Source organism: Notamacropus eugenii, chromosome 5, assembly GCF_028372415.1.
Source record: "Notamacropus eugenii isolate mMacEug1 chromosome 5, mMacEug1.pri_v2, whole genome shotgun sequence".
Taxonomy (NCBI): domain Eukaryota; kingdom Metazoa; phylum Chordata; class Mammalia; order Diprotodontia; family Macropodidae; genus Notamacropus; species Notamacropus eugenii.
The window spans coordinates 139539333-139561325 of NC_092876.1; the positions used below are offsets into that span (position 1 = coordinate 139539333).

The following is a 21993-nucleotide window of genomic DNA, read 5'->3' on the forward strand; positions in this document are numbered from 1 at the left end:
TGTTATTAACTCCATTTTGCAGGTGAGAAAACCAAAACGTAGACTATGACATCAGAGAAATGATGACATGACTTTCACTTGACTTTGTTTTGAGTGAGGGAGGGCTATGCAAGGTCACCAGCCTCACTTTCTCCTCCTGAGCCATCTGGATCCAGTGACCAGATATTCATCAGAATGACTGGAGATGGGCCCAGGATGCAGTGGGAGACCTTGGCCTTTTTCCTCTAAGGCCTGGTCACTTAGAGTGAGGTGATGCCCATTCAGTGAATAGGCCTCTTTAAAAGTAATAAGGGAATAGTATTTTTGGCACAGGGAGCAAGTAAAAGGTTAGCCAAATTTGGGGGACAGGTGTGGCACAAAAGGTCAGTTTTTAATCTGTATCTGAAGTTTTAAAAAGTATTTGTGGTTTTGAAAAAGTTAATTTTTGTTACATTTTAAGTTCTGAACTATCTCCCTCCCTCCCCACCTGCACCAGAAAAGACCATCATTTCTCTCTCTCTCTCTCTCTCACACACACACAACACACACAACACACACACACACACACACACACACACACACACATAAAACCATACTTTGCATACTGCTATTTATCATTTCTTTCTCTAGAGGTAGATAGCATCTTCTTTCATAGGTCTTTGTTGATTTGAGTATAATACTCAGAATAACTTAGTCATTTGCAGTTGTTCATCAAACAGCATTGCTGTTACTATATATAATGGTTATCCCATCAATTTCCAGTTCTTTGCCATCACAAAGAGAGCTGCTAGAAATATTTTAAAACATAGGTGTTTTTTTCTTTTTTCCTTGATTAACTTGGGAAACAGACCTAGTAGTGGTATTGCTAGGTCACAGGGTATCTGTGGTTTTATAACTCTTTGAGCATAATTCCAGATTGCTCTCCAGAGTGAATGACCAGTTCATAGTTCCACCAACAGTGTTATTAGTGTCCTAGTTTTCCCATATCCCTTCCAACTTTGATCTTTTCCCCTTCTTTCATTTTAGCCAATCTGATATGTATGAGATATATCAAAGTTGTTTTAATTTGTATTTCACTAATCAATAATAATTTAGAGCATTTTTTGCAATATGATTATATATAGCTTTGATTTCTTCATTGAAAAACTGCCTTTTCATATCCTTGGATTGTTTATCAGTTGGAGAATGACTTATATTCTTATAAATTTGACATGATTCTCTATATATTTGAGATACGAAAATTTTATCTGAGAAACTATAACTTTTTCCCCAATTTTCTGCTTTCCTTCCAATCTTGGCAACATTGGTTTTATTTGTATAAAATCTTTTTAATTTAATGTAATTAAAATTATCCATTTTATATCTCACAATTCTGTTTCTTGTTTATTCATAAATTCTTATCCTATCCATAAGTTTGATAGGTATTAGGTTTCATTTTCTTCTTATTTACTTCTTTCTCCCTTTAGATCTCAGTCATGTATCCATTTTGACCTTATCTTGGTAAATAGTGTAAGATACTGTTCTGTACCCAATTTTTCCCCTACTACTTTCCAATTTTACCAGCAATTTTTACCGATCAGTGAATTCTTATCCCAAAAGCTTAAATCTTTACATTTGTCAAATACAAAGTTACTATAGCCATTTATTATTATGTATTTTATGTCTGCTTTATTCCACTGATCTAACTTTCTATTTCTTAGCCAGTACCAAATAATTTTGATAATTACTGCCTTATAATAAAGTTGATACTGCTAAACTTCCTTTTGCATTTTTTCATTAATTCCTTGGATATTCTTAACCTTTTGTTCTTCCAAATGAATTTTGTCATTTTTTCTAGCGCGATAAAATAATTTTTGGGCCATTTAATGGGATGATATTGAATAAATAGGTTAGTTTACATGGAATTGCCATTTTTATTACATTAGCTCTGCCCACCCATGAACAACTAATATTTCTCCAGTTATTTAAATCTAACTTTATTTGTATAAGAAGTGTTTTACAAATTTTGTTCATGTAGTTCCTGGGTTTGTGTTGGCAGATATACTCCTAGTTATTTTATGCAGTAAACGGTTATTTTAAATGGATTATCTCTCTTCCTTATCTCTTTGCAAGGTTTTTTTGGTGATATATTGAAATGATGATGTTGATGCATGTGAGTTTATTTTGTTACCTGCTACTTAGCTAAAATTATTGTTTCAGCTAGCTATTTAGTTGAGTCTCTAGGATTTTCCAAGTTTATCATCACATTTTCTGCAAAGACATTGCCCATTCTGATTCCTTTGATTTATTTTTCTTCTTATTGCTACTGCTAGCATTTCTAATACAGTATTCAATAGCACTGGTAATAATGGGTATCCTTGTTTCACTCCTGATCATAAAATTATTGGTAAGGCTTCTAGCTTATCCCCATTACAAAGAGTGCTTTTTGATGGTTTTAGGTAGATACTTCTTACCTTTTTAAGGTAAAATCCATTTACACCTGTCCTTTCAAGTGTTTTTAATAGGAATGAGTGTTGTATTTTGTCAAAAGCTTTTTTGCATTTATTGATGTAATCATATGTTTTGTTATTTTTTTATTGATATAATCAATTATATTAATAATTTTCTTTATGTTAAATCATCCCTGCATTCTTGGTATAAATCCCACATGGTCATAATATGTGATGTGTGTGTATGTATGTGTGTGTGTATAAATATATATATATGCATATATATATTATTGTAGTCTCCTATTTATTTTTAATAGTATTTTTTCCCTAATTACATGTCAAGAAAATTTTTAGTATTCATTTTTACAGGATTTTGAGTTCCATTTTTTTCTCCCGCTCTCCCCTCCCCCTTGTGAAATGGTAGGCAGTCTGATATCAGTTATGTATATATGCTATCATGTAAAACATATTTGCATATTAATCAAAATTGTAAAAGAAGAAGTAGATCAAAAGAAAAAACCATGAAAACGAATTAAGTAAAAAAATATGCTTTGATCTGTATTCAGTGTCCATCAGTTTTTTATTTCACCTGGATAGATAGCATTTTCCTTCTTGAGTCCTTTGTTCTCCTCTTAGATCATTGTGTGGCTCAGAAGAGCTGAGTCATTAATAGTTGATCATCAGACAGAGTTGCTGATACTGTGTATGATGTTTTTCTGGTTTTGCTCATTTTACTTTGCATCAGTTTGTACAAGTCTTACCAGGTTTTTCTGAAATCTGCTTGTTGATCATTTCTTAATTGCTCAGTAGTAGTATTCCATTACATTCATATACCACAGCTTGTTCAACCATTCCCCAGTTGATGGGTATCCCCTCAATTTCCAATATTTTGCCATCATGAAAAGGACTTTTATAAATAGTTTTGCACATGTAGGTCCCTTTCTCTTTTTTTATGATCTCTTTGGGATACAGACCTAATAGTGGTATTGTTGGATCAAAGGATATGCACAATTTGGTTGCCCTTTGGGCATACTTCCAAATTGCTCTCCAGAATGGTTGAATCAGTTCACAACTCCCAACAGTTCATTAGTGTCCCAGTTTTCCCACATCCTCTCCAATATTAATCATTTCCCTTTTTTGTTATATTAGCCAATCTTATAGGTGTGAAGTGATACCTGAGTTGTTTTAATTTGCATTTCTCTAATCAATAGTGACTTAGAGCATTTTTTCATATGCCTGTAAGTAGATTTGATTTCTTCATTAGAAAACTGCTTGTTCATATCCTTTGGCCATTTATCAATTGGGCAATGACTTGTATTTTTATAAATTTGACTCAGTTCTCTATATACTTGAGAAATGAAGCTTTTATAAGAGACACTTGCCATACAAATTGTTTCCCAGCTTTCTGCTTTTTTTCCTAGTTGTGGTTACATTGGTTTTGTTTTTAACTTAATCAAAATTATGTTTTACATTTTGTTATGCTCTCGATCTCTTGTTTGTTCATAAACTCTTCCCTTCCCCATCGTTCTGACAGGTAGACTATTCCTTGCCCTTCTCATTTGCTTATGGAGTCACCCTTTATATCTAAGTCATGCACACATTTTGACATTATCTTGATATATCATGTGAGATATTGGTCTATACCTAGTTTGTATTCTGTTTTCTAGTTTTCTCAGTAGTTTTTGTTAGATAATGAGTTCTTATCCCCAAAACTGAGGTCTTTAGGTTTATCAAACACTAGGTTATTATGGCCACTAACTACTGTATCTTGTGTACCTAATCTATTCCACTAATCCATCACTTTATTTCTTAGCCAGCACCAGATAGTTTTGATGATTACTGCTTTATAATGTAGTTTGAGATCTGATCTTGCTAGGCCACCATCCCTTGTATTTTTTTCATTAATTCTCTTGATACGTTTGACTTTTTGTTCTTCCAGATGAATTTTGTTATTTTTTTCTAGCTCTATCAAATAATTTTTTGGTAGTTTGATTGGTATGGCACTAAGTAAGTAAACTAGTTTAGGCAGAATTATCATTTTTCTTCAGTTAACTCAGCCTATCAGTGAGCAATTGATATTTTTCTAGTAGTTTAGATCTGACTTTATTTGTGTGAAAAGTGTTTTGTAATTACATTCATATAGTTCCTGGGTTTGTCTTGGTAGGTAAACTCTCAAGTATTTTATATTATTTACAGTTATTTTAAATAGAATTTCTCTTTCTATCTCTTGCTACTGGGCTATGTTGGTCACATAAAGAAATGCTGATGATTTATATGAGTTTATCTTTTATACTGCAACTTTGCTAAAGTTGTTAAATTATTTGAGGCATTTTTTTAGTTGATTCTCTAGTGTTCTCTATATCATCATATTATCTACTTTAATGAAATTTTCTGACTTGAAGAGGTTGAAAAGGAGTAACCAGGCTGTTGAAAAAGTCCCAAAGAAGAAATTCTGAGCTTCTGGACTTGAAGCACTGGAGCAAACCAGGAGTCATGGAAGGACTTTGAGATCTCCAGAGGAAGGAGCCACTGCCTGAGGAGAGTCCTTGGCTTTCAGCCAGGGGAATCCAGGATGAAGAAGAACTTCAAGAAAAGGAATGTGGATGCTGTCACACTGGTCCAGTTTCCAAGAGGAGACCATCTGCAGCATCTGTCTGACATTCTTCTTAAAGTCTGTTACCCTCAAATATAGGCTCAACTTTTGCCAGTTTTGTGTGACCATGATCAAGGAAGCTGGACCACACATTTATCCTAAATGTAGAGAAGTCATTGTGCTCCTGTCAAAACTGACTGCCATCTGCAAGAATCTCAACCCCTAGAACTTGCAGAACCTTGTGGGACAAAACCATTGTCAGAAACACCAGCAAGTTCTCAAACTCTTAAGGAAGATCCGACCTCCTTCTCTATAGCTGATATTACAGTTCAGGAGCGTGCAGCCTCCACCTTTTCCCCTAAAGAAGAGACTGCTGAGAACTACAGGGAGAAATTCCAGGACACTGTGCCTCATTTGAGAAAAGGTGATCAAGGAACTGAAAGAACTTAATGCTTCAAAGAAGAATAGAGGAGTTAAGTGAAAAAAGCTGATTAAAGGAGAATATGTGAGAATGCACTAATTACTGTATGAAGAAGAGTGCAGATGCCTAGATAAGGTGATGTGATGAATCAGTGACTTTCCAACTGATGGACAACTACTGTAATAGAATGTTTTAGCATTTTAGAAACATGGAAGATATCACCCAAAAGATGGATGAAACAGGAGTCAGACCTGACTTAGAGCTCCTTGAAGAAAGCAAAGAGTTATTGCAAATGAGTGATCCACTGCTTTATGAAAGACCAAAGTCTGAGGCATGGGAGAAAATAGGCTTGGTTGGAAATTGGGAATGAATGGTTAGCAACAACTTCCTCCTTCCTTCCAGTGACTAAGAGAAAAATGTTCATTATTTGAGTTCGTCTGCAGGGTTAGAGATAGTGGATCAGACTTCTTTTGATAGCAAACAAGATATTCTTGAACAAGGATACCTTGGTGGTGTAAAGACACTAGACTAGACTCCCTGGTATCCGCCCATATCCCTTAAGGATGGTAGATTTCCTTGAAGCAAGAATAGAACAGTGATTAGCAGGAGTACTGGATTTCTATACTCATTGCAGACTAACTGAATTTCTGAACTAAGTTCAAAGATGAACTATAACTTATGCAGAAACTGGACAAAATCAACTAATTGTAAATAGGATCAATTTTTAAAACATATGGGATCAATCTGATCATTCTGCTTCACCCTTTGATCAGTGTCTCTCATAGATCACGTATATGTTGGTCAATTTTATAAGTTTTTTTGTGGAATTACATGTCACCAAGATAACCAAGGAAACTCAGCGGACAGATACTGTGAAATAAAAAGCCAAAATAGTACAATAATGATCATCAGTATTAACTAACATCAGGTTTCCTTGTTAGCTTGGTAATGATCCACTTCCAGTGTCCATTGAATGTCCGATCTCTTGGATATTCTAGAATAGGTCTTGTTCTCAGGGTTAGCCCTAAGGGGGGCTCCTTTTCAGTAGATTTGCTTCTCTGGTTACATATCATTTATTGAGAATCTTACATGTTTCTGCTAAAATCTTTTGTAAAACAGATCTCAATACAACTTAGTACACCCTCTTAAATTTTACTTCTCTCCTAACTAGTTCTTGTGGTGAAAACCAGGTCAAAAATGCGTGGCTCATATCTTATCAGATTAGGAACCCATAGTTCACTTGAAACTTCAGAAAATTTCAGCTCTTAAATACCCCTTACCAGTTCTATTTTTATGTAAACCTGTACCTGACATAGACACTGCCAACAAAAGACTGAAGAAACTTTTTTAAAAAATCTGTGAGGATCTGAACTGTAAAATGAGCCTTTCTGGTAAATGATTCAGTATTTCTCAAATTAGACCTGTAAGCTAAGGTTGAAAGTACTTTTTTAGATTAGCATTGAGTACATTTTCATTTAACTTCTCATGATATAAGTTAGCAAATTATGTTGATATATTTAAGAAATTCACATAACTGAAAAACCAAAAACTAAATATTTTAAAGTACCACAGAAGTCAAAACTCTTAAAAACTTTTACAATTACGTATATAATTGTCTGATCTTGTTGCTTTCTCAAATTTTTCCATTCCAGTTAATTTTCCACTTTACTATTTAGAACTCCAATTAATTCCAGTTTTCCTTTAGGAGATTTAATCCTTACAGGAACACATAGGTAACAACACTCTTTGTAAGTAGATAACCTCTATTATACAAGTGAATTCATTTAAAGGATGGGATGTGTAAATATGCTAATTAATCCCAAATTGTATGCAAAGAACAGTGTATATCTCAAATGAGCAGTCTATATGTAAATTGCTTGCACTTCAGGACATTCTCTGCATATAGGTGTTAATTCCAAATTAAATAATGAACCTGAGTAAAAATGGATTCTTCTTTGAGGGTAGCACAAGATAGTCCATCTTCCAAGATAACTGATTGCACTGAAAATCTTTTCCTTAGAAACAAATCAGAATATGTTTCTGATTTTAATCTTACTAATTAATAGATTTATATCTTGGTCAACAAACTTCTGTTGCATTATCTAATTATTCCTATAACATTCTGAGATATTTCAAGAACCTTAAGTTATACATGAGTATATAACTATTGACAGGTAGCAAGTATTTATCTACTTAACTGTTTAGGATATGGAAGTGACTGTAATTTCAGACTGAAGATGGTAAAGTCTTATATACTCGCATCCTACAGCAGTGCAGAAGTGCTGACGTATTGCAACCAGAAGATTTATTATATTAAGAAAAAAAATACAGCTTTGAAAGGAGGATGTAGGGACATGATTATAACAGCATCGATACTGGTCCTCCAGGCCTTACCTGCTTGGAGCCTGGGAATTTCAGGTTGCAGTTTATTTATTATTCCACAAAATAAACAATAATGTTTCTCACATCCTTCTTATTTCATCGAAACCAAAATCTCCCTCAAACCTTTCTTTCCAACATGCTCAGTCTTCCTACATTTCTCTGTATGTTCCTCCAGTGGTCTTGAAAACCACACCTTTCTTAGTCATGTTCTTCTCTTAAACTTTCTTTTACTTGCTCAGTTCCTAAATTCTTTAGATTTCAGTCATATCCCAGACTATCTATAGAACTAATCTTCACTCCCTGAATTTCTCCTTTATAGTTTTAGCACACAAAATTAAACAATACCTGTGACTTATTAAACACTTTTACCCCTAAAGTTGCATAGTTTATTTCAACTCAGGTAACTTTGCCATTAATTTACCTATAATAATTAAGCTGTTTTTATTATTAATTATTGCTAATCAGCTACGATTCTGTCATTCCCTCAGAGATGAAAACACCTCATCTTTTTCTTACTTTCCCAGAAGAGTGGCTTATATTGCATGACTCTGTTCCTAATCCTGACTGCAAGCTATCAAAAATCCATTAAGATGTTCTTAGCAATTATAAAAAACCTTTAACAGCTCACAAAAGCCTAGTCTGTTCAAGAAGTAATACAAAACATTTTTCCAAATTAAATTTCACTCATATTTAAGTTACTCCCTTAAATAAACTTTTTTTTTTTTGTGGGCAAGAGGCAAGACAGTTTCTTAGAAAATTCAAATTCTAAATTTGCTTTAAAAGTTAGCCCAAAGTGACTTCCCTTTCTTTTTTCTTTCTCTCATACGCATCTATGGTGATGTTCCTAAGTTTATTTTTACCTTTCCCATGCCATGGAGGGCAGAAAACATACATATACCACTTAATTCCTATCAAGCATTGATTAGCAGAAACAGAGTTAATAATTTCTGCATCACATGGTTTGAATGGCTTTAACCCTAAATCCATATAATACTTGTCCATAATCTGGTATAAAAATGGGTAGAAGTCTCATTTTCTTCTTGACAGATTGTCTAAAATCTCTTCCAATTAATATCCATTTTTTGAAATGAAGAGTCCAGTGTAATTTACTGCAAAATTTCTAAGTTATTTAATTTGAATTGGTAAAACTTCCAGGTTAAAGTTTCTCAATTCAAAACACACCAATTCAAAAAAGAAAATCCTTTCTAAATTGATTTGTACTTTAATTTGTAAAACTCCCAAGTATCTAATTAGATATTCCAGTAAAACCTATTTACTTTTTGGATGTTTCTCAATTTACACAAACTTTCCTCTTTTTTGTGAACAAGGAAAGAGTAAATAATAGATAGGGAGTTCCTACATTTTTTCCTTTTGAAACTTCATTAATATCAGCTTTCAGACCAGCTTCTTCTCTAATCATTGAAATGACCTCTCTTAACAAAATAAATTTGTTACTTGGCAGGCAAAGAATGATAAGAGACCCAAGTGTTATTTTCCCTTTAACTTTCACAATTACGTTCTCAATTTCCTTAAAATAAATTCTAAAAAATATTAACCCAAAACTCACTAGAATATTTCACCATTTATAAAAAACAAAATGAAACATTTAAACCACAATTTGGAAATTGATAGTAGAGAACTTACATTTTAGTCTCTGGCTAGTTTATGATGCCAAAAATCCTGTAAAGTGAGGAAGAGATCTTACCTCTCTTATCTGTGTGCCCTGTTTGCTTACTAACTTGGCATAGACGTACATATTCTGGCACAATTGTAAATACACGGACACAGAGAAACAAACACACAACTCTGACATAGTAGTTACAATGTTTCCTTACTGTATCTGTGAGGCTTCAGTAGCAACCTTCCAAATTTTACTTCTCCTTTGTTAAGTACTTCCTCTGCTGAAATCTTTTTACTGGTTCAGTTTAAACGACACTGACAGTTCTTACAGCTAAAAAAAAGCAAAAACACAGGTGTTGTTATTCTAACTTTAGACACTAGATGTCTCCAGAGACCTGCTGTCTCACCCTCCCCAGGCTGATCAGACCACAGAGAGAAAAAATTAAGTCAGAAATCAGTTTGCTCTGTATTTTAGATATTCCCCTAGGATCCTGGCTAGGAGAGTCAGTAGTAATATTTCACTAGGTCTTCTCAGTTCTCCAAAACAAGAACAATCCCAATAGCAGTCAGATAGACTCCCTGGCTAAGAACTTCACTGGAAATAGTTAGTGTCCACTTTTGCAGTAGGAATATAGTACTTTATCAGTTTTTCAAACTTGGGGAATGTCAATATGGTGTATACCCTTCCAATTACCACCCCCCCCCCCAAACTTTGGAGCTCTTCCTTGAAGGAAGGCAAAGACTTCTTTCCTTCAAGGGGTTATCTCTTAATCCTATTTGAAACTTTTCTTTGAGGGGTCAGTTCCCTTCAAAGGATTTTACTAATGATCCAGAGAATATAACCAGGTAATTTGCCAGTTTTTTCCAAATATGTAAGTTGTAACTTTAAACACAAAATGAGACACAAAACAAATTTCAACAGGTGCTTCTTGTCCAAAGAAGATCTGTTGTGAGTGTTCAGGGAAAGAATCAATTCATAGCCACATATTCCGTAACATAAAACTCTCCCTTTGTGGAAAGTTTTACCCGAGCCCTAAAATTAGGTCAGGATCCTGATAAAGGGCCCAGTTCGGGAAGCTCTTTCTGCCTGATCCCACTGCTATTACCCAAGGTAGACTGAGGCATGTTTTCTCAGAGCAGGGTAACAGTTTATTAGCAGCTTCTTTTTATTAGCATAGAACAAAGTATACAACAGAGTAAGTGAGGAAATAATACAGTTGGTTATAGGATTGGCAGTCTGCTGGGGGTGGGTGAGGACAAGATGTTTGATTACAGAATTGAGACATAGGAGACAATGTGATTGGTTGGAAGTTGGCAATGAGGAGTTAGCAACAGCCTCCTTCTTCCCTCTAGTAACTAAGAGAAATGTTGGTTATTTGAGTTCACCTGCAAGACCAGCCTTCTTTTCATAGCAAACCAGATATCCTTGAACAATGATACCTTGGTGGTGTAAAGATACCAGGTAATAGATCAGACTCCCTGGTGATCACCACAGTAGCAGATTTCCTTGAGGCAAGAAAAGGACAATGATTAACAGGAGTACTGGATTTCTAAACTTAACTCATTGCAGACCAGCTGAATTTCTGAACTAAGTTCAGAGACTGAGAACTGTGACTTTGGCAGAAATTGGACAAAATCAATTAATTGTGAATAGGATCAATTTTAAAGAGATACAGAATCAATCTGATCATTTTATTATGTTATAATTGAATGGTGGAATGAGACAAGGTCCTTTCAGAACGATATGAGTGAAGTAGAAAGTATTTACTTGTTTTGGAGGGATCAGAAAAGAGTTGGCACTGCAGTTGGGACTTGATAGGAGAGAGAGAGACTTTCAAAAGGCAACAATATTATCACGACCATTCCAAGATGATGGAAATAGCCAAAGGCATAGAGCTAGGAAAAGGGAGAATGAGAACTGAAGTACTTTATTTTGAGTAGAGTATGGAGTGAATGGAGAGGAATCATGTAAGAAGTTTATAAAATTGTGTTGGAGCTAGATTGTGGAGGTGCCAAGCTATGGAGTTTAGATTTGATTCAGTAAATCCTTGAAGGTTTTGGATGATATAAATCAGATGCACATTAGGAAGGTTATTCGGACATCCACGAATGATTAGAGGAAGGCAGAAGAGACTGAAAAAGTAGGGAGATGAGTTGGGAGATCATTGTGACAGTTTAGTTGAGAAGTACTGGGGTCCTGAAGTAGGGTAGTGGCAGTGGCATGTTAAGGGAGCAAAGGGAATAAATATGAGAAGTTATAAAGGTTAAAACAATAAGATTTGGTAACTAACTGGAAATGGAAACTGTTGGGAAGGGAATAGTCCAGGATAGTTCATATTGTAATCCTGGACTGATAGAAGAATTGCAATGTCATCAACACAAATAGAACTCTGAAAAGGAGCAGATTTCTTAGATTGAGAGAGATGAGGTCCTTTTTGGGCATGCTGAATTTGAGATACTGATGGGATATTCAGCAGTTGGCATTGTGGGAATGGAGTTCAAGAGACTGACAAAATGAAAGTCACATAAAAGTTCCTTCTCTCAAGTAGTTTATGTTCTACTTGGGGGTAAGGTATGGTTGGTTGGTTGGTTGTTATCCTTTGTTCTCAAAATGTCTTCAAAATGACATCACTGTTAGAGTCAAGTTATAGTTTGTCCAGCTGTGACTGATCAGACTTACAGGAGCTAGGAAGACTCTATCAATCATAGGTTGGGCACAAATAGTCCGGGTGAACATTTGGAGTAGATTATCTAAGTTTGGGCATTTTGCATTTTCTTTGAGCTGCTTCAATTTTGCTTTGTTCATAGAGCACAGCACTTTCTCTGATGAGGCCACGCCATGCTGGGTACTCATTCCTATACCAGTGTTTCCCATGTCACACAGTCAGTTCCAAAGTTCTTAAGAGAGACTTTGAGAGTGACCTTGTATTGATTTTTTTTCTGACCACCATGTGAGCGCTTGCCCTATGTGAGGTCTTTCTGGCAAGTGTGTGTTTGGCATTTGAAGAACATGGCCAGCCTATTGGAGTTTCACTGTCTGCAGTCGAGTTTGAATGCTTGGCAATTTAGTTCAAGAAAGGACCTCAGTGTCTGGTACCTTAACTTGCTAGGTGATTTTTCAGAATCTTCCTAAGACAATTCGAATGGAAGTGGTTCCTGGCATAGTGCTGAACAGCTTTCATAGGCATACAACGAGATCAGCACAATGGCTCTGTAGACCTTCAGTTTGATAGTCAGTCTATAATGACAGGTTTTAAATTTGAATGATCAGCATAAAGGAGGAAGTTAAGAGGAAGGGCAGCTTTTGTAAGGGAAGCTGCTGAATTCAATTTGGGATATAGCACTATAAGTCCTTAGCCTGACATTTAAGGACCTTCACAATCTGGCTCCAAAGTGACTTTCTAGACATCTTACAAATTTAGAACTGGAACAACCTTAGAGACCACTGAGGGACACAACCCCTTCATTTTACAAATGAGAAAACAGACAGAAAGATTTGACTTGCCTAAGCAGCTAGTTTAGTGTCTGAGGCAGAATATAAGCCTAGGTCTTCCTGATTCCCAAGTTCAGTGCTCTATCCTCTATACCATGTTTGAATTATAAAGATTTCCAATGTGCTATTGGAAATATGATCCTGTGACTCGGGGAAAATAGTGATTTGGGAATCATTTATAGAGTGATGATTAAAGCCATGAAGCTGAATCAGATCCCCAAGGAAGAGAGAAAAGAAAAAACTATTCAAAGGCAGAGCCTTGCTTGGGACTGTCACATTTAGCTGATAGAAAAAAAAATGAGCTGTTTAAAGATGCTGAAGAAGCACTCATATAGGAAAGGAGAGAATAAAAAGATTATCACAAAATACAAAGGATGAGAGAGTTTAAAGAAGGAAGAAGTGATTAAAGATGTCATGCTGTAGACATGTAAAGGATACAGATGAAAAAGATCATAAATTCTTTGAAAAAGGAGATCCTTAGTGACTTTGGAGAGAGCAATTTCATTAAAGCAGTGAAAATGGAAATCTTATTGCAAAGGGTTGAAAGGTAAGTGGGTGGTGAGAGATAGTGACTAATAGCATGGAAGGGAGTAGGAGGGTCGGAGGAAGATTTTTGGTTTTTAAAATAGAGGAGATCTTGATCATGGTCATAAATAGAGATTAAGGAACTTAGAGAGGGAGCTATCCTAAGAAAATTGTGGAGTGAGAGGCTGTCTAGGGCAGGCTCAGTTTTTCCATTTCCTTTTTTATACCCCATATCATTAAGAAAGGAAAGATCAAAAACCAGTTATGAGAAGAAAACAAAGTTAGTCACCCCCAATTCTTACAAAGAAACAAAATTTAGAAAAAGCTACTTCATAGGCCACAGTTGTGGAGTCCAGGTAGAAAAACGGCCTAACTTTGAATAAATAGTCTCTGATTCTCTTCCCTTCCAGTGTCCTGACTGTACTACCCTGTACCTTACCTAAGCCTTTCAGGGGTTTAGGGTAGTTAAATCAGTTAGCTCAGTGGGCAGGCTTAAGGGATAGGGAAGAAAGTTGTTGACCATGGAACCAGGAGGGCACTTCAGATGGTGCTAGAACTTTGAAACAGTACTGGAGGGAAAGGAATGGGATAGAAGAATTAAAAGAAAGGTGGAGAAGGAGGCCAGGGTATTGGGCAATGAATTCCGTTAGCCTAAGGATAGAAAGAATAAAGTTGGTTGCTGAGAGTAGGACAGAGCCCAAATGATTGGGGCTGGCAAAAGTAGTAAGCCCAGACATAGTAGCTTTTCAGAGTCTTCTTGCAGCAATGACCCAACTAATCATCTAGTCCATGAGGGATAAAGATCTTGCCCAGCCCTATTAGGTGATGAGGTAGATCACTAGGAGAGAAGAGAGAATAAATAGGCAGCAGAGGTTGGAGGTATAACACATCATCACTGGGCCTGTTGTCTCGCTCTCTCTCTAAGGTAAATGAAAGAGATTGATAGAAGCACAAACAGATAAAGAACACCCGTGAAAAACCATCAAAGAAGCCTATAAAAAAAGACAGAGGAAGAGAAATTAGTAGATAGTCTAGAGCCAGTACTTTAAGCACTTCGCAGTGAAGGAAAATGAGTCAAAAATCCCTGAAGTTGAAAATTACGGTTCAGTGTAAGAGGCTGAGAGAAAGCACCATGAAAAACTTCCTGCCAAGATGGCTGCCTGACTGGAGGCAGATTGCTCAGCTCCCATGTGACTGTGCTAGCAAAACACCGAATCCTACACCAGACCAAATAATGATTAAGAAAACTCGGTGAGAAACATGGAGATGTAAGTGCCTTCTACCCCAGAACTGCCAAGAGATTAGCCAGAAGCCTCTAGTCTCCAATCCAACCTCTCCAAACTTTCTCTGCCATCACAGAGACTTCCTTCCTCTGGAAGTTCATTCCATCCCTGGACTTCTCACACTGAAAGGACTGAGCCCCTGGAGTCCTTTCTTTTGATAACTGGTACCTGTCAACTTCCGTTTTAAGGGAAATGCCCAGGTCAGCTATGTCTTCATCCTCTCCAAGTTCCTCCTGTCTCTTCAGACTTTTCTTCACCTGGGGCTCTTTTCCCCTTATCAGCTCCTTTTTAAGTGTTGTCTTTACCCTTTTTAAAGTTCCCTTTTATGTGTAGTCTTCCCTCATTAGAATATAAACTCCTTGAGGGCAGGCACTTTCTGCTTGTATTTGTATTCATAGTGTTTAGCAAATTGTAAGCTCTTTATAAATTCATCTTGACTTGATTTGACAGACTGCAGGAAAAGGGGGCTCTACTAGCAACTCAAGGGACATACACAGGTATCCTACAGGTCTCTTGTGTCCTGAGAAAAGAAGAGTGGAGGGCTCACTTGAGAAAGCCCTAAGATGATCAGAAAACCCTAAGGTGGAGACTTTGAAAGTACCTGAGAGTTTTTAGTGGTAACTCTTGGGCCTAGTTTGATCCTCACTGTGGTCCCTACATGTTTGAGCTGTTTATTTCTGGATGCAGTTATCCCACATCACTACTTTCCCCATTGCAGTTTCGATATATTGTGGGTCGGCAGAAGAGAATGGGAATTTGGGGGGCATTTTGTGGTAGCCACAAACGATATATGAAGGCCAGCAGATGACACAGAAAAAGTTTAGAAACTCAGAAGTGTATAAAATATATGTACAGTATTGTATAATATCAACATATTTTATATTTTAATATTGTGAACACCTCATTAAACAAAAAGAAGAAATTCTGACTTTTTCTCTGGTACAAAAGGAGGGACAAAAATGTTCCAGATTGCGGGAATGCTGCATTCCTAACCCCCATGATGTTGAAGGGATAACTGTACTTGCAGTATTTATTTAATTTACTTGATGTAGGAACTCTGGATTTTGGTTGTGACATGCTTGGGACTCTTATTTTGGGGGGGGGGCAGGTTTCCCTCAGGAGATGATTATTGAATTCTTTCTGTCCTCATTTTGACCTCTGGTTAATACAGTTTTCATTTATGATTTATGATTTGAAATATATATCCAGGCTTCTTTATTTTTAATCATATTTTTTAGAATGTCCTTAAATTACTTCTTCTTGATCTATTTTCCAGGTCAGAGAGAGAGAGACACACACACACAGTGAGAGAAAGAGAGAGAGAGAGAGAGAGAGAGAGAGAGTGTGTGTGTGTACACATATATAAATATAAAGAATCTTAAATTTCCTATAAAATTTTTTAAAATTGTTATTTTTTTTTTTGCTATCTCATGGAGTGATTGATTTTTTTTTTTACCTATTCTATTTTTTAGGGAGTTCATTTCTTAGGTAAGGTTTTCTATTTTCTCTTCTAAGCTACTTACTCTCCAGTTCTTTCTTCCAGAGCTTTTTACATTTCTTCTAGTTATTCAGTCCTTCTGGAAAATCCACTTTTTCCTCTGAGTCACTACTTGTAGCTGTTTAGAGTTTTTCTTCCCTTTTGAGAGATCTCTATATTTGCAATAATTTTTTGATACCCTCCAGTGTCTCCAAGTTTAGTTCTTTGTGCCAGACTCTACCCCATGTTGTGTTTTTGGGGAGGGATGATTGAGCCATTCGGTCTTGCCCTGGGTCATCTGGGTTGCTCTGCTGACTTCAGCTTCCAGGGGTTAATTAAACTCTCCCTGGATCTTTGAGTTTCAGAGTACTGGATATTCAGGATCCTTTTTTTCAATGTTGTTATCTGAGTACACTCTTTTTGTTTGTGTGAACATTTATCCCCAACCTCAGTTCATACTGAGCTTTAGGTGACACTGTTCTTATAGGACCATGCCACCCTTTTGTAGAAGTCACAATTTGCCCATCAGAAGACAGAACCTAGAGCTAGTAAGTAGAAATTGTAGAGGTAGATGTAGACCAACTATAAAGGAAAAAAATTTTCCAACAATTACTTTACAAAAATAAAATGGATTGCCTGGGAAGGGAAAGTTGTGGATTCCTCTCCCTCCAAAAGGTCTGCAGAAGGCTGAATGGACTTGATTGGACTAGATGATTTTTGAGGTCACTTAGAACTGGGATTCATAGATTCAAAGTGCAGTCATGTGGGAGAGATATGTCTACCTGGTGTGATAATAACACAGTGTAGCCTGTCTGTTGCATACTTGGGATTCTATATTTGGAATGTGTGAATGTATTCTCTTAGTTCAAAGAATATGCCTCATTTTATGCCAACGTATAAAGAAAACAAGACGCATCTTTGTTTGTTTTACAGAAGTAATTGACCCAACACATGATAATAAAGACGATCTTCAGGCAGCCATTGCTTTGAGTCTACTAGAGTCACCAAAAATTCAAGCTGATGGAAGAGATCACAACAGGTTATTGAATTAATTTACAGTTTTAAATCCCCAGTTAGTATGAATTATCAAAAGGAACAATATAATGGGTATTTAAAACCCATTGTAAACCTCAAAACGTTATGTAAATATTATCTGTTTCCAGATAATATAAGAACAATTTGAGTTTCACCCAGGATATGGTCTGAGGAACCTCTTTTGTGAGTGTTGCCTTCTGCCTTCTGATAACCCCTAATTCTTTCATCTAATAATCCTCAAATAATTCTGTGTTTAATAATTCTGTGATGGACTATGTTAGAATCAGCATTATCAATTTCATGAGTCAGTGAATTTTTTGATTTTTTTTAAACTAATAATATGTATGTATTCCTATTCCTTGTAAGTAAACCTATTCCTTGATTTTTTTCCCAAGTGTATGAATCTATTTCATATGTAACCGGTGATTATGTAGTTCATTTAAACTTAGATCTCTTTACAAAAGGTCACTGGAATTTACCACAAATGAAATAAGGTAGATAAAACAGTTTGTAAACTGTAAAACACTACAGAAATGTCAACTACTAATTTGCCAAGTTCAGTTATTGATTTTGTGTGTATGTGTGTGTTGGGACAACACAGGACTCAGGAAGCAACTACTGTTGAAAATAAACGTTCAAAAAGGAAACGCTGTGAAGTCTGGGGAGAAAACCCCAACCCCAATGACTGGAGGAGAGTGGATGGTTGGCCAGTTGGACTTAAAAATGTTGGCAACACCTGTTGGTTTAGTGCTGTTATACAGGTAGAGTACTCTCCAGTTTTTTAGAAAATCTTAGGCACATAATCTGTATCACCAAGCTTAAATGTGAAGAATATATGTTTAAAATTGGAATAATGATCTAAAATGATTAACAACGCTTTTTCATGTGTCACTGGATTTTGTTGAAATTGGTTTCTTTTGGGAATTTTGAAGACCAGATATCCTAGGGACTAAATCAGATGAAGATAAAAATCTTTAAGAAGATCATATGAATTATATTTGTTTGTGGGCGTTTTGTAATTGTAGTTCCAGGATCAGAAATAATGACAGAATTTTTTCTTCATTTCTTAAACTGGATTTAGAAAGTGATTCAAATAAATTTTTTTGGTATAGCTTTTGACTCTATCTGTGTGACCTTGAGCAAATGACTTAACTCTCTGGTCCTCGGTTTCCTCTCTTTACGATAGGGATAAACTAGGTAGCCTTAGAGGATTCTTTTCCAGCTCTAAATACTCACTTTCAGCATAGCACTTTGTAGATCAGATTATAGTTGCTAATTTGTTATCAAATTGAAATTTTACCAGATCATCTTAATGATTGATGATTTATTTACTGTGTCAGATTTTAGTTTCCTTTTGAATCTGTTTTCTGTAGTGTCATTGGAGAGGGGCCCATTGAGGATGAATTTAAGTTCTCTGAAGTGAAAGTTAGGAATGAAAACATTCTATTATACTGAGTATATCTGCGGAGATAAAGATGTTCCTCTTATTTCAGATTTAGAATCTATTTCTGCCTACCTTCTTCAGGTTGATAGCAGTCTGGGGGAAGAATAAACCATTTGAATGCCTGGTGCTCTCCTCTTCCCTCAACTACTGCATAAGCTTCTTAAGGAGTTAGATTTTGTGTCCTCCAGAGCCTAGAACAATAGTGAGGTCTTTAAGAGATCCAGCAGTTCTGATCTTTGTAAAGGGGCATTCTGATCAGCTAATAAGCAGAAGGTACACAAGTCTTACTAAACAGTACAACGTTCTTAATAAACATTATTGAATAGATAAACAGGATACTTATTTATATATAATGAGTTTTTACTTAATGTTAATGAACAGAATGCTTTCTTCTCTTTTGAAGTGTATGTGAAAAGTAAATACATAAATATGTGGGATTTTTTTTTATGTATTTTGAGGTGAAAGTTATTAGCTGTACCATTTTTTTTCCTAGTCTCTCTTTCAACTATCTGAATTTCGAAGACTTGTTCTTGGCTATAGTCTTCCACAAAATATACTTGAAAATTGCCGGAGCCACACGGTAAGTTGGTACTGAGTGATTTCCATAATTAATGACTGAATTCCTTTCAGCTTAGAGGATCCTCTTTGATTTGTCCTAGCAGTTGTTTTTTTCTCTTGAATGCCAAATTTTCTTCTCTTGTGACATAAAACAGATTTTTAAAAATTACATAGGATTTTAAATTTATGTGATTATGAGAAGGGAAGAATTTAAAAGAATGCTAGTTGTGAGAGTCACCTTGCAACCTTTAGCTTCAATATCCATTTGCCTTTGGGACTCAGAATAGAAGAGTTCGAAACATTTGTTCTATTTTGGGACATCCCTCAGTGAGACTTAATTAGTTATTCAACCCAAATTCTCCAGAGGCCTGGACATTCTTGAAATAGAGAGAGTAATCTATTCTTATCAAAGGACTGAGCCTTCAACTAGGGGGTCTAATAATTCTCTAGATTTCTCCTGGTTATGTATTTCCCTGACAGCAGCTGCAGAGAATGATCATATGGTTGGTCCTCAGCCAAGATTGTCACTGCAACTTAAAGACCTCATTAAGTTTAGCAGTAATCACACAGGCCTTATTGGTCTCTGTTCTATACTTCAGGGCCTGGCTGTTTCCTGAATTGGGTTGAATACAGTTTAGGGAGTGGTCATTGACACTTTTTCTTTCGAAATACTTAATTCCCTACATCAAATGATAATTATCTTATATATTGTGTTTCCCACAGGAAAAAAGAAATATTGTATTTATGCAGGAGCTTCAATATCTGTTTGCTTTAATGATGGGATCAAATCGTAAATTTGTAGACCCTTCAGCAGCCCTGGATCTCTTAAAGGGAGCATTCCGATCAGCTGATGAACAGCAGGTACAAAGGAAGTAATTTTTTTTTGCCCCAAAGCATCCTGAAAAAAGTTCTTTCAGTTATCCTTTGTTGATACTTCACTGACTTTGCTTTATTCCAAGGATCAGCATCTACTTTAGCTTCAGAAAATGGGTGTCTAATATGGGTGTTTATGTGACTTATGGACAACCTTAAAGCATAGGCATTCAAGGAGGAAGAAGAAAATAGGCAGGGAGAAAAATGCACGTGCCATGGTCAGTCAATAACAAGTATTCATCATGTGCTCCACACTGTGTTAAGCATAGGTATATAAGAGAAAGAGTGAAGCACTTCCTACTCCTGGTGTGCTTACATTCTGAGGAAATAGAGTTAATAAATACACAATCATATATATACATTTATGTTTACATGCATATTACACAAAAGACTCAAATCCACAGTACTATGGACAGGAGGGTACTAGCATTTGGAGGGAGATCAGAAAAGCTTTCATGCAAAAGCTTGTGCCTGAACTTCATCTTAAAGGAAGAAAGGGATTCAGGGAGGCAGAGCTGAAGAGGGAACATGATTATGTGGGAGTCAGCCTGTGCAAAGGCATGGAGATGGGAGATTGAGTGCTGTGAATCAAGAACAGAGAGAAGGCCACTTGGGCTAGATTTCATTGCTCAGAATGAACACAATGGACCAGCTCAGGGTAGTCTCCAGCTATGAGGCTGTCCAGAAGATTTTGTTGCTGCCACCTCTTATGAAGGGAAACAAGAATTTTCCCCTGGATCCATGGACCTTTTACTTAATTTCTGCTCAGCGGAAATATTTGTTAGGTGCCTATTATATACCAAGCACTGTTATCTCCCCCTGGATGATACCACTTTATTTGACCTTCAGCCATTTAAATCACTCAAACTGGGAGTGTTAGCAAGTATGAGGGAATTTGAGAGCACAGACTAGGTAGTTTATAGGTACACAGATAAAGGAGGCTTTCATGTTCGTTTATACATTTATACATCCTTTACTCTAGCATTCTAAGGCCATGAGTGGCTTCATTTCTCTTGTTCACTGTGAAAACAAACTCCTTTCTTTTTAGGCCTTAGTGTTCTTTTAGTCCCAGGCCAAGACTACTCTGTTTACATTATGGCCCCCAATTCCCAGTTCAGCAGCTTTTCTGGCATCTCTTTAAAAGGATCATGTTATCTATGTGCCATGTCATTCCTGTTCAGGAATCTTCAGTTTGCTCTTTCCTAAACTTGATGTTACCTCTTTCACCTCTGCCTTTGCACAGGCTGTGCCCTCAGACCTGGATTACTCTCCTTTTTTGCCTCTACCTCTTAGAATCTTTAACTTCTTTTAAGACTCAGTTTAGGTGCTGCCTTCTAGAAGAAGCTTTTCTTGAAACCCCAGTGTGGGCTGTTTTATTTTTCAAATAAACTTGTATTTACTTATCTGTATACATGTTTCACCTACCCTTCCCAAAATAGATAAAAGCTTCCTGAGGGTAGGGATTGCTTTCTTTTTTGTCTTCATATCCTCAGCATCTAGCATAGTGCCTTGTATGAAATGGTTGCTTGACTGATGTGCTGCATCTAATTAGCTCCTCCCCTCTGACTGTGCTTTCAAAGCTGCGCCTTGCTTTCTGCCCCACCAGTTTCTTTAAAAGCCCCAAGATTCTTTCTAACTTTGCTCTCACTGTCTAACCACAGGGAGTCCCTGTTTTCTCATTCCATGATTTTAGTACTCCTAGAAAGTTAGCATTTTCAGATACATGCTTCCTGACTTGTATTGGCTTTGCTCAAGGATAATCTTTAGCATCTGTATAACTAAATTAAGTTTTGAGTTTGTTGTCTTTGTTACTCTCAGATACCCCTCCTTTTTTTGAGGGGTTCAGCTCCTTTGGCTACAATTGCATTTGGCAGGGAGGGT

The 21993-nt window shown here is 36.3% G+C and overlaps 1 protein-coding gene across 4 annotated transcripts in view; it reads left to right on the top strand.

Annotated features, from left to right (window-relative positions):
• Nucleotides 1-21993, top strand: part of USP28 (ubiquitin specific peptidase 28) — a 70356-nt gene that overhangs the window by 22307 nt on the left and 26056 nt on the right. For all 4 annotated transcript variants that reach the window (XM_072611067.1, XM_072611069.1, XM_072611070.1 and 1 more), the window contains exons 4-7: nt 17136-17241; nt 17839-17998; nt 19175-19261; nt 19963-20100. In XM_072611067.1, the coding sequence (XP_072467168.1) occupies nt 17136-17241; nt 17839-17998; nt 19175-19261; nt 19963-20100 (491 nt within the window). The remainder of the gene's footprint in view (nt 1-17135; nt 17242-17838; nt 17999-19174; nt 19262-19962; nt 20101-21993) is intronic.